At 44.4% G+C, this 16,665-nt stretch overlaps 2 protein-coding genes across 3 annotated transcripts in view; one reads left to right on the forward strand and one right to left on the reverse strand.

The window, feature by feature from the left end:
• Window positions 1–16,665, forward strand: part of zbtb33 (zinc finger and BTB domain containing 33) — a 156,223-nt gene that overhangs the window by 78,199 nt on the left and 61,359 nt on the right. The window lies entirely within an intron of this gene.
• tmem255a (transmembrane protein 255A) overlaps window positions 1–16,665 on the reverse strand; it is a 101,596-nt gene that overhangs the window by 21,574 nt on the left and 63,357 nt on the right. Inside the window, exon 5 of the mRNA XM_068047202.1 lies at window positions 12,480–12,560. Coding sequence (XP_067903303.1) covers window positions 12,480–12,560 — 81 coding nt within the window. The remainder of the gene's footprint in view (window positions 1–12,479; window positions 12,561–16,665) is intronic.

Consider the following 16,665-nt stretch of genomic DNA (forward strand, 5'->3'; position numbering starts at 1 on the left):
TCCAAATAGCTGCTACAATCTGAGGCATATAGCCTCATTGACATATTATAATTCCTGACCTACCTCTCGACAGCAAGTTTGTCACTCAACTCCCCAAACCCTCCCCGGGTGAACCTCGGGGAGGAGCTTCCCAGCGGATTGGGTTTCTCATTTTTAAGAATGCATCCCTCAAGCCGCTGTTCCCACCTCTTCGTTCCCAAATTTTATGTTTTGTTTCCTAGCCATAATTTATGTTTGATTCTGTTATTGTATTTGCCAACTGTATTTGTGGGGCTTCAGCTAGTATTTGCTATCCGCCATTTTTGCTTTCAAAATTACCTGAGAAACAAAGTTGAAGAGTTCACACTTCATCTTGGTTTTGATGTTGTTGTGTTAAATAAATGCAAAACTTACAAATTGGAGATTTTCACGTTCAGTTGATTTTTTAAAATCCATACATAAAAGTGCTGGAGGAGTGGGGCTTACAAACAGCAAGTTTCTTTTATTTGTTCATGGAATGTGGGCTAGCTAGGCTAGCATTTATTGCATATCCCTAATTGCCCTTGAGAAGGTGGTGGTAAGCTGCCTTCTTGAACCGCTGCAGTCCATGTGGGGTAGGTACATCCACGGTGCTGTTAGGAAAGGAGTTCAAGAATTTTGATCCAGCAACAGTGAAGGAATGCGATATAGTTCCAAGTCAGGATGGTGTGTGACTTGGAGGGGAACTTGCAGATGGTGTTCCTATGCTGCCCTTGTCCTTCTAGGTGGTAGAGGTTTGGAAGGTGCTGTCGAAGGAGTCTTGATGAGCTGCTGCAGTGCATCTTGTAGATGGTACACACTGCTGCTACTGTGCGTCGGTGGTGGAGGGAGTGAATGTTTGTGGATGAGGTGCGAGTCAAGTGGGTTGCTTTGTCCTGGACGGTGTCAAGTTTCTTGAGTGTTGTTGGAGCTGCAGCCATCCAGGCAAGTGGCGAGTATTCCATCACACTCCTGACTTGTGCCTTGTAGATGGTGGACAGGCTTTGGGGAGTCAGGTGGGGAGTTACTCACCACAAGATTCCTAGCCTCTAACCTACTCTTGCAGCCACAGCTTTTATATGGCTGGTCCAGTTCAGTTTCTGGTCACTGGTAACCCCCTGGATGTCGATAGTGGGGGATTCAGAGATTGTAATGCCATTGAATGTCAAGGGAAGATGGTTAGATTCTCTTTTGTTTGAGATGGTCATTGCCTGACACTTGTTGGCGCGAATGTTACTTGCCATTTATCAGCCCAAGCCTGGATGTTGTCCAGGTCTTGCTGCATTTCTACATAGTGTGCTTCAGTATCCGACGAGTCGTGAATGGTGCTGAACATCCCCACTTCTGACTTGATGATTGAAGGAAGGTCATTGATGAAGCAGCTGAAGGTAGTTGGGCCTAGGACACTACCCTGAGGAACTCCTGCAGCGATGCCCCATTGATTCCAGTTTTGCTAGGGCTCTTTGATGCCATGCTTAGTCAAATGCTGCCTCGATGTCAAGGGCAGTCACTCTCACCTCACCTCTCGATTTCAGCTCTTTTGTCCATGTTTGAAACAAGGCTGTAATGTGGCCAGGAGCTGAGTGGCCCTGGCGGAAGCTAATGTCACTGAGCAGGTTATTGCTAAGCAAGTGCCACTCGATAGCACTGTCGACGACGCCTTCCATCACTTTACTGATGATTAAGAGTAGACTGATGGGGCTGTAATTGGCTGGGTTGGACTTGTCCTGCTTTTTGTGGACAAGACATACCTGGGCAATTTTCCACATTGCCAGGTAGATGCCAGTGTTGTAGCTGTACTGGAACAACTTGGCTAGGGACGTGGCAAGTTCTGGAGCACAGGTCTTCAGGACTATTGCCAGAATGTTGTCAGGGCCCATAGCCTTTGCAGTATCCAATGCCTTCAGTTGGTTCTTGATATCACGCAGAGTGAATCGAATTGGCTAGGACTCGGCACTTCTGGCTGAAGATTGTTGCAAATGCTTCAGTCTTATCTTTTGCACTGATGTGTGGGGCTCTCCATCATTGAGGATCGGGATATTTGTGGAGCCATCTCTTCCAGTTAGTTGTTTAATTGTCCACCACCGTTCATAGATCTGATCCGTTGGTTATGAGGTTGCTTAGTTTTCTCTATTGCAAACTGCTTCCGCTGTTTGGCACCTCATTGAGGTATGCATGGTGCTGCTCCTGGCATGCCCACCTGCACACTTCATTAAACCAGGATTCGTCCCCTGGCTTGATAGTAATGGTAGAGTGGGGAATATGCCGGGTCATGAGGTTACAGATTATGGTCGAGTACAATTCTACTGCTGCTGATGGCCCACAGCGCCTCATGGATGCCCAGTTTTGCATTGCCAGATCTGTTTGAAACCTATCCCATTTAGCACAGTGATAGTGCCACACATGATGGAAGGTATTCTCAATGTGAAGGCGGGACGTTGTCTCCACAAGGACTGTGCGGTGGTCACTCCTACCAATACAGTCATGGACAGTTGCATCTGCTGCAGGCAGATTGGTGAGGATGAGGTCAAGTATATTTTTCCCTCTTGTTGGTTCCCTCACCATCTACCGTAGACCCAGTCTAGCAGCTATGTCTTTAGGACTCGGCCAGCTTGGTCAATAGTGGTGCTATTGAGCCACTCTTGGTGATGGACATTGAAGTCCCCCACTCAGAGTACATTCTGTAGTTCTGCATGCTCTATGAATTGATATTCTTATCCTAGTCGAGGCAGTTGTAGAACATTACAATTAGTCCTCAGTTGAGAAAGGAAAATTGGCTGTAGCTCCTACTCCTAATAGTTAACCACTGTCTCCAACTGGAAATTGGTGTTTTTTAAAAATTCATTCATGGGATGTGGGCACTGACTAGGCCAGCATTTATTACCCATCCCTAATTGTCTTGAACAGAGCAGCTTGCTAGGCCATTTCAGAGGGCATTTAAGAGTCAACCACATTGCTGTGGGTCTGGAGTCACATGTAGGCCAGACCAGATAAGGACGGCAGATTTCCTTCCCTAAAGGACATTAGTGAACCAGATGGGTTTTTACAACAAACAACAATGGTTTCATGGTCACCATTAGACTAGTTTTTTCATTCCAGATTTATTAATTGAATTCAAATTTCACTATCTGCCATTGGTGGGATTTGAACCCATGTCTAGTCCAGTGACATTACCACTACGCCACCACCTGCCCCAATATTGCAATGAGAACCAGACTGCACTTGGCTAAACCCCCTTCATGGTAGAATAACCCATCCACACTCACTGTGGAGACTCCTTACTTGAAGAAGCAACATAAGCCTGTGGAACAGTCATCCACTCGTGAGGCAATACCTATCAGTGAGAAGATGAGGGATATAAATTGGCAGAAAGAGAAGAAATGTAGGAGGTGGCACCAACTGCTCAAGCTCAGAGTTTCAGAGCTTGAGGGGTGCTTGGTGTCTCTACAAGTGCATACAGGAATTTGAGAGTTTTGTGGATAGCATGTTTCAGGAGGTGGTCACCCTGCGGCTACGGTGAGTTCAGGTTGAGGGGGAGTGGGTAAGCACCAGGCAGGGAGAACAGGAATCCCCTGGGAGTGTGTCATTCACAAACCAGTATTCAGGGTGATGACAATTCAGGGGAGTGCAGTCAGTAGCAAATCCATCCCACTGTGGGAGACTCTGCTGCACAGGGGATTACAAAGAAAGTGTAGAAATGCAGCTGTTATAGGAGATTCAGTAGTCGGGGGGATAGAAAGACATTTCTGCAATTGCAGAGGTGAGGTCCAAATGGTGTATTGCCTCCCTTATGCCAGGGTGAATGATATTACTGAATGGCTGCAGGATATTCTGAGAGGGGAAGGGCGACAGCCAGAAGTTGTGGTCCATGTTGGAACCAATGACTTAGGTAGGAAAAGGGTTGAGGTCCTACAGGCAGAGTTTCTGGAGATAGGAAATGGATTAAAGAACAGGAGCTCAGAGGTGGTAATCTCTGGATTACTCCCAGTGTCATGTGCTAGTCAGTACAGAAACAGGAAGATAGTGCAGATGAATGCCTGGCTGGAGAAGTGGCAAAGAAGAGAGATTCCTGTGGCATTGGTTCCAGTTTTGGGGCAGGAGGGACCTGTACAAGCAGGATGGGTCACATCTAAACAGGGCTGGGACACACGTCCTTCAGGGGAAATTAACAAGTGCCGTGGGGGAGGGTTTAAACTAATTTGGCAAGGGGGAGTGGCACCAGGACATAGCAGTAGAGAGGGGAGACAAGGGACATAGAAAACTAGCAGGGACAATAGCATAAAGCATAGAGCAGAAATTAGATCAAGGAGGAAAAGCAAAGCAGACTACTGTGGTGTTGGAATGCATTTGCATTAAGGAATGTATGTGTGAGGAGTGTTACAAATAAGGCTCATGAGATGGTAGCATGATGGTAATGTCACTGAACTGGTACTCCAGAGGCCCGTGCTAATACCTTGGGGACATGAGTTCAAACCCCACCACGGCAGCTGGTGGAATTTAAATAAATTAATAAAAATCTGGAATTAGAAGCTAGCCTCATGAAACTACCGATAGTCATAAAAACCCATCTGTTTCACTAATGTCTTTTCGGGAAGGAAATCTGCCGTCCTTACCTGGTCTGGCCTACATGTGACTCCAGACCCACAGCAATGTGGTTGACTCTTACATACCCTCTGAAATGGCCCAGCAAGCGCTTCAGTTGTCAAGGGTGATTAGGGATGGGCAAAAAATGCTGGCCTTGTCAGCGACACCCACATCCCATAAAACATCAAACAAAAGGTTGTCATATGGAGTTATGGCTTTAACAGAGACCTGGCTTGAACATAAGGGAGGAAGGGAACTAAACATTCCTGGCTACAGCATATTCAGGAGGGAAAGGGAGGGAAAGATGAAAGGTGGGGGTGTCAGCACTGATCAAGATAACATTGCAGTTTTACAGAGATACAATATACTAGAGGACTCAAAGACTAAATCTATTTAGAGTAAGGAACGGAAAAGGAGCTGTACATTTCTGGGTGCTTATCCAAATGTGAACCCCAAATAGTGAGGAGGGGATAGATATACAGGAAAATTTATGTACTTGTACATTTTGCTGAAAAGTAAAAGCACATCTAACAAAGATTGGCCAAGAAAACAGTGAATGGGCAATGACTGATCTTCAAGGCAGAAATAGTTCGGATACAAACCAAACATATTCCCATAAGGGGGAAAGATCGGGCATCCAAAGCTAGAGCTCCCTAGTGAGGTTTATAACAAATGTCAGGTAACAAATACAGTGGAAAATCAGGCAGAATTCAAAGGGCGCAGGGGGAAATTGAAAAAGGAGGTAAGGGCAAAGAGAGAATATGTGAAAAAGTTAGTGAATAACATAAAAGGGAACCAAAAAATCTTATAACAAACATATAAAAAAATAAAAGGGTAGTCAAAAGAAGAATGGGGCTGATTAAGGACCAAAAAATAAATCTTCTTTTGGAGGCAGAGGGCATGACTGAGGTACATGGCTTTGTAAATAGGAGCATTAAATACAAAGAAAATGAAGTCATGCTAAAACTTTGCAAATCTCTGGTTAGGCCTCAGCAGGAGTATTGAGTATTCTGGGCATCATGCTTTAGGAAGGATGTCAAGGCCTTGGAGAGGTTGCAGAGGAGGTTTACCAGGATGATACCAGGGATGAGGGACATCAGTTAAGTGCAGAGATCGGAGCAGCTGGGATTGTTCTTGGAGCAGGAAGGTTAAGGGGAGACCTAATAAAGGTAAAGAAATTACAAGAGATTTTGAAAAAGCAAGAACGGGGCCAAGTGCAGGGAAGTGGGATTAGTTTTCAACGGGTGCTTGATGGTTGGCATAGGCGCGTTGGGCCAAAGGGCCTGTTTCTGTGCTGTAAAACTCTGACTCTAAAGTAGGGAGAAACTGTTTCCTCTAACAAGTGGGTCATTACCAGAGATTATAGATTTAAAATAATTGGCAAAAGAACGAGAAGGGAAATGAGGAGAAACTTTTTCACAGAAGGTTGTTGAGATATAGAGTGCATTATCTGAAAGGGTGGTGGAATCAGATTTCACAGGAACTTTCAAAAGGCAACTGGACATATATTAAAGGGCTAATTTGCAGGATTATAGGGATAAAGCTGGAGTATGAGACTAAATAGGACAGACAGCTCTTTCGAAGAGCTGGTACAAGCATGACAGGCCAATAAGAATCTTACAGTGCAGAAGAAGGCTATGTTCCATTATATTTAGGGGTCTAAAGGATGGAAACTACTAAAGGTTAGTGGGCAGGCACAAATGAATTAAAATGCTAATGGACTGTCCACCTTTATCCAAGAGGGCTGCGATACAAAGGGGTAGAAGTTATGTTACAGCTGTACAGAGCTGTGGTGAGACCTCATCTGGAGTACTGGATTTAGTTCTGGGCACCACACCTCAGGAAGGATACATTGGTCATGGAGGGGGAGCAGCGCAGATGTACCAAAATGATATATGAAATGGAGAATGAGAGATTTTTGATAGGCAGAGGTATTAATTAAGGCTTATGGAACCAAGGTGGATAGATGGCATTAAGATACAGATCAGCCACAATCTAATTGAATGGCAGAACAGAATGGAGGGGCTGAATGGCTTACTCTTGTTTTTATGTTCCTTCCTATGTTATTGGAAAGTGAATCAAAAATCATTGCTATTTTAGTAAGATTGTTTGGGATATTACCACTAAAATCTGATCCAGACTTTTGATCTGAAAGATGACTGCAATGGTTCTGAAATGAAGTGGACAGTCTCAGCCTAGTTCCAATTAGTCTACAGCACAAAGTTGTTCATAATTGGCTATTTTGCTTAAGGGCCTTAATGGCTGACGTGAGAAGTGGGGAAAATTCACATTATTGCAGTAAGGGGTGCTTTTCTGAGGACAGAATAGAGGAAAGTTTATACCTGGGCTGAGAAGTCTTGATACTGACACTGGATGTTGCTTTTCACCTTTTCAGAAATGAAGATTGGGAGAGTTGTCTCGCAGGCAGTTGATCCAAAAGTGCTCGTTTTATATTATTGCCCAAAGTCAAAATTACCCCATGTCGCTTTGAAAACGGTTAATGTTAACCCTTAAAATGCAAGATGGCATTTTAGCCACTTGTAAAGTTGACAAAGTTAACCTCTTAAAAATGTCAGGCTTGGTAGATGGGACTGCTACGACAGTTGAATAGACTGCCCTCTGTACTGAGCCATATACATCAGAAAGACCCCAGACTCAACCCCTAGTTGGGGACAAGTTTGTCAATCTCATTTGGGTTCCATTAAGGGACTGCCATGCCCTCTCCCCCACATCCTGGAACTGTTCTCGAGCTCTCCCCCAAATTCTTTTGGCTAATGGTTGCATCTTTACCATTGGCCTGTATACCTAGTTAAGAAAAAGGGAAAAGGGGAAACTAATCAGCCAGGGCTCTTGATTGCTATGCAGTGACTCTTGTTAGAAAGTGCATGTGCAAGGAGAGGATTAAAGCTCAGCTGGAATGCCTTATACGCCCAATCACCAGGTTAAACATCATTGTCTAGGGTTCACATAAGAAGAATGGCAACTCGGCCAAGGTACCAGAACACCAATTTCTCCAATCCAAATGCAACGTGATCCCCTCAGCTTGAGGGAGGAGAAAAAAACTGGGGGGAGGGTGGGAGGAAAAGAAGGAAAATTCATAATGCAGTTTTGAATTCGCATGTACCGTACATAAGGTTGGAAAAATATTTGGACTCTGCCGTACAACAGAGGACATTATTGTCGCCGAGCCCTGATGATTACTTGAAATTAATGGCTGGAGATTGTTTTCTAACAATGATATAGAAATCTGCAACAAAAACTGAGCTGTGGCAATGGCAGAGGTAGAGAAAGATGTCTGCAAATTGCAACTAAAGGATTGAAAACAAATTTAACACAAGAACATAAGAAATAGGAGCAGGAATGGGCCATTCAGCCCCTCAAGCCTACCCTGCCTTTCAATAAGATCATGGCTGATCTGCCCCAGACCTCAACTCCCCGATATTTCAAAAATCCATCTACCTCCTCTTTAAATACTTTCAGTGATCTAGCCTCCACAACTCTCTGGGGTAGAGAATTCCAGACATTCACTACACTCAGAAGAAATTCCTTTGCAACTTAGTTTTAAATGAGTGTCCCTTAAACTGTAACTATGTCCCCTAGTTCGCGATTCCCCCACTAGTGGAAACATCCTCTCAACATCTACCCTGTCAAGCCCCCTCAGAATCTTGTACGTTTCAATAAGATCACCCCTCATTCTTCTAAACTCTAATGAATAAAGGCCTAACCTGTTTAGCCATTCTTGATAACTCAACCTCTTCATCCCAGGAATCAACCTAGTGAATCTCTTTTGTACTGCCAATGCAAGCATATCCTTTCTTAAATACGGGGACCAAAACTGTACACAATACTCCAGGTGCGGCCTCACCAACACCATGTACAGTTGTAACAAGACTTTCCTATTTTTAAACTCCAACACCCCAGCAATAAAGGCCAAAATTCCATTTACCTTCTTAATTACCTGCTGCACCTGCATGCTAACCTTTTGTGTTTCATGCACAAGAACACCCAGATCCCTCTGTGCTGCACTTTTCTGAAGTCTCTTTCCATTTAAGTAATAGTCTGCCTTTTGATTCTTCCTACCAAAGTGCATGACCTCACACTTTCCTGCATTAAACTCCATCTGCCAAGTTTTTGCCCACTCACTCAACCTATCTATATCCCCTTGCAGATTCCTTATGTCCTCATCACAACATGCCTTCCCATCTGTTTTTGTATCATCAGCAAATTTGGATATATTACACTCTGCCCCCTCCTCCAAGTCATTAATATAGATAGTAAATGATTGAGGTCCTAGGACTGATCGTTGTGGAACTCCACTAGTTACGTCTTTCCAACCTGAAAAAGACCCATTAGTCCCGACTTTGTCTTCTGTGATTAGAATATTGTTTTAGGAAAAAAAAAATCACTTTTTTTTCTTTCATATCACCCCTTGTGAAACACTCAGTCAGTTACTGCATAGTGAATATCATGTCATAATTTTCAGTACGAACCATGGCAGTGCTCAGAAACTGCAAAACAGGAGGAGGCCATTTGGCCCATCAAACTTTCGCAGCTGATAGCTCTTCAACTGGAGATATCTACTCTAATTCTACTTCTATGGCCTTTCGTTGTGTTTGTTTAGATATGTTCTTTACAATTGCTTATCCAGTTCCTTTTTAAAATGATGGTTATGATTTTTGGACTGTATTAGAGAGGCAGACCAACTCTTCTGAAATATTGTGGGATCTGGTAATGTATCGTTGCCCAGGCTTGAAGGGAAACTCTGTAAATGCCTCACTGAAAAATAACAAAAATCCCTCCCATTCTCAGTTCTTCGGAAACCAGAAACATGGTCTCATTACAGTCATACCATCACAGTGTGTGACTCATACTATATTCTATGATTCAGGTTATTGAAAATAACAATAGCAATAAATCAATGCTGTCAACATCCCTTGATGACAGGAAGCTTACATCGCCCTCCATCATCAGCTTTAACTGGACCGCATCAAGTGCCATCAGCCTTACACTCGTCTCCAAAACCACCAATTACTAGGAACATTATGCACAACAAAAACTAAACCAACCCACTCTTCCTTCCTCCCTCCACCTCACTGTCAATAATAGGTGTGTGAAGCTTATATGTCAGTAATATTTGGGACCATCTGTTCAGCTACCCCTGCTGCTTTCCCTCGTCCCCAAAGCCAAACATCCCCAAAAGGTTCCCCCCATCCAACTTGGAACCCACGTCTTTCTTTACCATCTCCCTCATGTCCTCCTCAAACTCACCTTGTTCGAGGCCCATCTCCTGCTCCCTTGACAGCATTCCCACTAAATTGTTGACCATCTAACTTCCCTTCCTGGCTCCCATGTCAGCTAACATTGTAAATGGTTCCCTCTCCTCCAATAATGTTCCACTTCCTTTCAAAACTATCACCCCTTCCCAAATAAACCATATTCGAATACAAACTATGGCCCCAAATCCAATGTGTTTCAACATGTCGTCATTTCCCAAATTTGTGACTATCTTTCCTGCACCACTATCTGAATTTCTTCAGATTACCACTACTGACACAGCTCCAAAACTACCCTAAAGTCACAAACTACAGTACGTCCTTGGTGACTGCGACGTCCCCCTTAACCTTTCTGCAGCCTTTGACATACATCGTCAACACCATCCTCCTTCACCACTTTCCTCTGTTGTGCAGCCCAGTGAGACTCCTTGGTTCCACTTCTGCCTATCTGATTGTAGCCAGAGCATCTCTCGCAATAACTTCATTTAAGGAGCTACCTTTACCCATAAATAATCATATTTTTTTTAATGAAGTGAGCATAACAGTTGTGGGTTTCATGTTTTGAGTGCAGAATGCCCTTTGAGGGAAACACATATTTCAACATTTCCGAGCATGTAACTTCTACCAAACTAGTTTTGTTGGTAATTCTGTCCAAAACAAAACTCAAAAAAGTCAATGGGTATATAGATGATTTTACTGCATAATGGAGCCATATAGATCAGGAAGGTCTTATGCCTAATCCTTGGAATAACAGTTTCATCACAACTGGTCTCAGTGTTTATCAAACTTGGTGGTGTTGGCGTGTCAGGTGGAGTGAAGGTGGAGAAGGGAGAGAGAAATAAAAACATGAGCCAATGTTGATTATTAGCCAGATGAGAAAAGGACTGGGTTTGTAGTCATGACTCCAGAGATTAAATGGCCCAATTCCAAACCCGTACCAACAGTCTTTTCCAGATCTTACAACTGCAATTACTGTCCAGGTACCCACATAAAGGTGAACTAGTTGGGTGAGGTATTACCTCCCAGGGAAATCACTTCAGGATAAGACATTGTATTCGAGCAGTAGAGGAGGAGAGAAAGTTCAAAAGAAACAAGATGAGAAACAAAAAGAAAAGTATTGCACAAGAAATGAGTAAGGATCATTCTATCCTTTTGAACCTGTGCAATTATCACTGTTGTAGACTATTCCGAACCTGTCTAAGCCTTTGAAGAATACGCTCAACTCCAGATAGAACATTAGAAATTATAAAAAATATTGCTCACTGGAATTTCTCCTCAATTCCCTCCTTAGCTCTCTCCCCATACCAACACCACCCCCAATGCTCTGCTCATTCTGGGTAATCTTGAAAATCCCAGAATATAAATGATTGGTTGTATTCCAGACATGACATGCCTGAAAATTCATGCAGTGCTTTCAGTGGGATCACTCTCTCACTTCCTAATTCCTAATTATTACAGAATCTACAGATATCTGTGAGCACGTTGCCCTTCCACACACTCAGGCAATATGTGAAAGGTTGTTTGCAGATGGGCGGTAGAGGAAGAGAGAAGGAAATACATTCATATCAAGCAGTCCTGTGGGCACAGCAGTGTAGTGGTTATGATACCAACCCAGAGGTCATGAGTTCAAATCTCACTACATCATACAGTCATAGAGCCCATTGTGTCTGTGCTGGCTATCAAGCACCTATCTGTTCTAATCCCATTTTCCAGCACTTGGTCCATAGCCTTGTATGTTATGGTGTTTCAAGTGCTCATCTAAATACTTCTTAAATGTTGTGAGGGTTTCTGCCTCTACCACCTCTTCAGGCAGTGCGTTCCAGATTCCAACCAAAATGTTCTTCCCTCAAATCCCCTCTATACCTCCTGCCCCTTACCTTAAATCTATGCCCCCTGGTTATTGACCCCTCTGCTAAGGGAAAAAGTTTCTTCCTATCTAACCTATCAATGCCCCTCATAATTTTGTATACCTCAGTCATGTCCCCCCTCAGCCTTCTCTGCTCTAAAGAAAACAACCCTAGCCTTTTCAGTCTCTCTTCATAGCTGAAACGCTCCAGCCCAGGCAACATCCTGGTGAATCTCCTCTGCACCCTCTCCAGGACGATCACATCCTTCCTATAATGTGGTGACCAGAACTGTACATAGTACTCCAGCTGTGGCCTAACTAGCGGTTTATACAGCTCCATCATCACCTCCCTGCTTTTATGTTCTATGCCTTGGCTAATAAAGGCAAGTATCCCATATGCCTTCCTAACCTCTTATCAAGTCACATTGAGGTACAGTACTAGATCAGATGGACTAGAAAAGGTCCCAAGGAAGATGAACAAGCGCTGCTTGGGGTGATTCATCCTCTGAATATCCCTCCCTCTCTGTGGGGAAGTACCCAGCTGCCACACAGTATCTTCCACTGATCACAAAGTTCTTGTCGGGAATTATCTTAACTGCACACAGAGATAGACTAAACCAAAAGATAGGGACCAAACCAAAGAAACAGGAATAAAATGGATCTGTAAACGTAATTCAGAATTTCCACGTTTGCTACGTGTGAACCACAGTGAAGAGAAACTTTGATCACTCAGAAATGACAACACAGTAACAATGCTTAGACAGTACTGGCAAACATACCTCTGCATTGTAATCACTTGAAGGGTATGGAGTACCACTAGAATAATACTGACATCTCCCTGCATGGAACGGTCTGATATCCTGTCACAAAATCACAAAAGAAAATCACATTAATATTTCAAATTTTCTGATCCAGCTGAGATATGCTGTACTCACTGCACTCAAAACAGACAAGATTTTAACCAGCGTATTTAATTCAGCCTCTTTTATCAATCGTACCAAAGTTCAAAGGCTGAATTTTAAGCAGCCCCAGCGGGTTGGATGGTGGCATGAGGTGGCATAAAATTGAGCGGGAGGCTCCGGGAGGCCTTCCTGCCCTGCTCTCACTTCCAGCCAACTTTAAGGTGGTCGGGGGTGGGGGGGGGGGGGGGGGGGGGGGAAGAAGGGGGGAAATGACCCGCCCGCCCGAGGCCAAAGCCCTTAAGTGGCCACTTAACGTCCACTTAAGGGCACTCGCCAGCTCCACGGGTATTTTACCTGTGGCAAGCGGGCATTCTGGGGACGTGAAAGGCTGCCCAGTGATAGCTGCCGGCCTTTCCGTGCGCCAGTGGCAGTGTCGTGGCAGTCAGGCACAGGGTGCCTGATTGAGGGCCGTCCCCACCTCCCAACCCACCCTGGAACCCAAGATGCCTCCCTACCCTTGCCTCGCCGTCACAACCGATCACCCCCGCCCCCCCACCCCACCCCCCACGGCAAGCCCAAGTTACCTGAAGTCCTGGCTCCATGGCCTCGGCTGGGCTGCAGTCCCAGCAGTGGCCACTGCTCCTGGTGGCGCTGCTGGGGCTATGAGCTGCCGGCCTGCTGATTGGGCAGCAGCTCACTGAGGAGGGACCTCCTCCCTCAAGGGGGTGGAAGGTCCGCCTCGGGACAATTAAAGCCCGGGGAGCCATAAAATGCGGGCCAGATCCCTGGGCTATGCGGAAGCGGGTTCGCCACTGACTTTTATGTCCATGGTGAAGTCCCTTCTGCCTACAGTAAAATCCAGCCCCAAGACTTATTGAACCAGTTAGAAAGTCTAACCTAGTAGTGTAAGAGATCTTTCTTCTTTTTATTCTTTCATGGATGTGGGTGTCGCTGGCAGGCCAGCACTTTTTGCCCATTCTTAATTGCCCTTGAAATGAGTGGCTTACTAGGCCATTTCAGAGGGCAGTTAAGAGTCATCCACATTGCTGTGGGTCTGGAGACACATGTAGGCCAGACAGGGTAAGGACAGCAGATTTCTTTCCCTAAAAGGACATTAGTGAACCAGATGGGTCTTAACAACAATCAATGATAGTAATGGTACCATGAAACTGAGACTAGCTGGTAATGGATGGGGTGAAAATTGGTCGACAGCATGTACTGGAAAGGCTGGCTATGCTTAGAGTGGATAAGTCACCTGGTCCGGATGGCTTGTATCCCAAGGAAGTCGGGTGGAGATAGCAGGCTGGCTTGCCATAAATCTTCCAATCTTCCCTAGATACAGGGAAGGTGCCAGAGGACTGGAGGGTAGCAAATGTGACACCCTTGTTCAAAAAAGGGTGTAAAGACATTCCTAGTAACTACAGGCTGGTCAGTTTATCATTGGTGGGTAAGGCTTTAGGGGAGACGGTGACGTAATGGTAATGTCACTGGACTAGTAATCCAGAGGCCCAGGACACGGGTTCAAATCTTACCATGGCAGTTGGTAGAATTAATTAATAAATGTAATTAATTAATACAAAATCTACAATTGAAAGCTAGTCTCAGTAATGGTACTATGAAACTATAATTGACTGTCGTATAAATCCATCTGGTTTACTAATGTAGGGAAATCTGCTGTCCGCACCTGGCCTGGCCTACATGTGACTCCAGATCCACAGCAATGTGGTTGACTCGTAACTGCATCTGAAATGGCCTAGCAAGTCACTATCGAAAAATTAAAAAGGAATAAAACCGGACGCATCACCTGGCATTGACTTTGGCACAGGAAACGACTATGACACACCCAACCCTGCAAAGTCCTCCTTACTACCATCTGGGGGATTGTGCAAAAATTGGGAGAGCTGTCTCACAGACTAGTCAAGCAACAGTCTGACATAGTCATACTTTTATAATCAGACCTTACAGCCAATGTCCAGAACACCACCATCACCATCCCTGGGTATGTCCTGACAGACCCAGCAGAGATGGTGGCACAGTGTATACAGTCGGGAGGGAGTTGCCCTGGGAGTCCTCAATAATCACTCTGGACCCCATGAAGTCTCATGGCATCAGGTCAAACATGGGCAAGGAAACCTCCTACTGATTACCACCTTCCGCCCTCCCTCAGCTGATGAATCAGTACTCCTCCATGTTGAACACCACTTGGAAGAAGCACTGAGGATGGCAAGGGCACAGAATGTACTCTGGGTGGGGGACTTCAATGTCCATCACCAAGAGTGGCTCGGTAGCATCGCAGTTGGCAGAGTCCTGAAGGGCATATCTTCCAGATTGGGCCTGCGGCAGGTGATGAAGGAAAATCCTACTAGATCTCGTCTTCAACAATCTACCTGCTGCAGATGCATCTGGAAATGACAGTATAGGTAGTAGTGACCACCGCACAGAAGTTGTGAAGACGAAGTCCTATCTTCACACTAAGCATTGCCTCCATCGTGTCACGTGGCACTACCACTTTGCTAAATGGGATAAATTCAGAACAGATCTAGCAACTTTAAACTGGACATGCATGAGGCGCTGTGGGCCATCAAGAGCAGCAGAATTGTATTCAACCACAATCTGTAACCAGTCATTAGGGTTTTGTTTTTTCTAAAAAAAAACTAGGAGGTATGTGTGCCTTTAAGATCTGTTGCTGCTTTCTGTGAACAGCAACTGCAGAGACTTGTAGTATTTGAAGTCCAGGCTGCAGGGCATTTTGTATCCAAGCAACCTGAGGGTTTTACGATTATGTTGTGATTTTTATTGTTTGTTAAAAAAGGCTTTCAGTTTCAGTTCTGCAGTGAGAGAAACCAGAGGGAAACAGAACAGTTAGCAATGGCTGGAGCTGTGTTTTTGCTGATGGAACACAGAAAAAGACCTATTCTCTCTGAAAATAAACTCTGCATTTCAAGGTGTAAAAGTGACCAGGGGAACTGTGAGCAGCAAAAAGAGTTACTGCTAGAAACTGGCCAGGAATACAGCCCAGTAAACTCTCTCTCTTGGAAAATAATTCCTGTATCAAAGAGGACGAGACAGAGAAACGAGGAATTGCTATACTCTGTGGAGAAACACTGCTTTGGAGAAAGGAAGCCTATGTTTCAGGTGTGGCAAATTGCTGTTGCCTCCAGTCAAGAATCCCTGCCTGAAGACTGAATTCTATTGTTGCTGTGTTCTGTGGAGAAGGCTCCTTTGCTGAGAGTAAGTCCTGTTGACTTTTGTGTTTTGGAAGTTCCTGAACTCTCAAGAAAGTTTCTACTGTTGGACTGTTACTTTAAAACGTAAATAGACCTGTTGCTACAACCCGTCGCTAAAAGATCTGTGTGACGCCTATTGCAGATGAACTACCTTGAACACCTACCCACCATAGACTGTTCATTAATTTCACCTGAAGAAACAGAGTAGCATCTGACTTTTCAACTCTGGGACACCTCATCACTCCAGAAACAACCCACCAGAAGTTACAACCCAGTTATTTTAGCATCCCTAAGAAACTGTTTATAAAATGAATATAACCATTTTCCCCAGTTAACCGATTTTTGAATGTATGTGTGTACATGAGGGTTAGGAAAGATTGAGTTCTAAAATCTTTTCATACATACAGATTCATCTCATTATCATTTAAAACTTGGTTTATTAATAAATAGTTAATTTTGTTGTTGTTTAAAGAAACATGGTTTGGCATGCTTTATTCTGGGGATAAATAAAGTGATTAATTTGTCTATTTTTCCAGTAGGTGGGAAACTTTGCTAATATGCTGTGACCTGTGGAGTAGTGGGACTGAATTAACAGTGCATTACTCCTGCCTCGGTCGTAACAAACCTCATGGCCCGGCATATCCCCCACTCTACTATTACTATCAAACCAAGAGATCAACCCTGGTTCGATGAGCAGTGCAGGAGGGCATGCCAGGAGCAAAAGGTGTACCTAAAAATAAAGTGTCAACCATGTTGAAGCTACAACACAGGCCTACTTGCATGCCAAACTGTGGAAGCAGCATGTGATAGAGAGAGAGCTAAGCGATCCCACAACC

The sequence above is a fragment of the Heterodontus francisci genome, chromosome 15 (genome assembly GCF_036365525.1).
Source record: "Heterodontus francisci isolate sHetFra1 chromosome 15, sHetFra1.hap1, whole genome shotgun sequence".
In the NCBI taxonomy this organism is placed as follows: Eukaryota; Metazoa; Chordata; class Chondrichthyes; order Heterodontiformes; family Heterodontidae; genus Heterodontus; species Heterodontus francisci.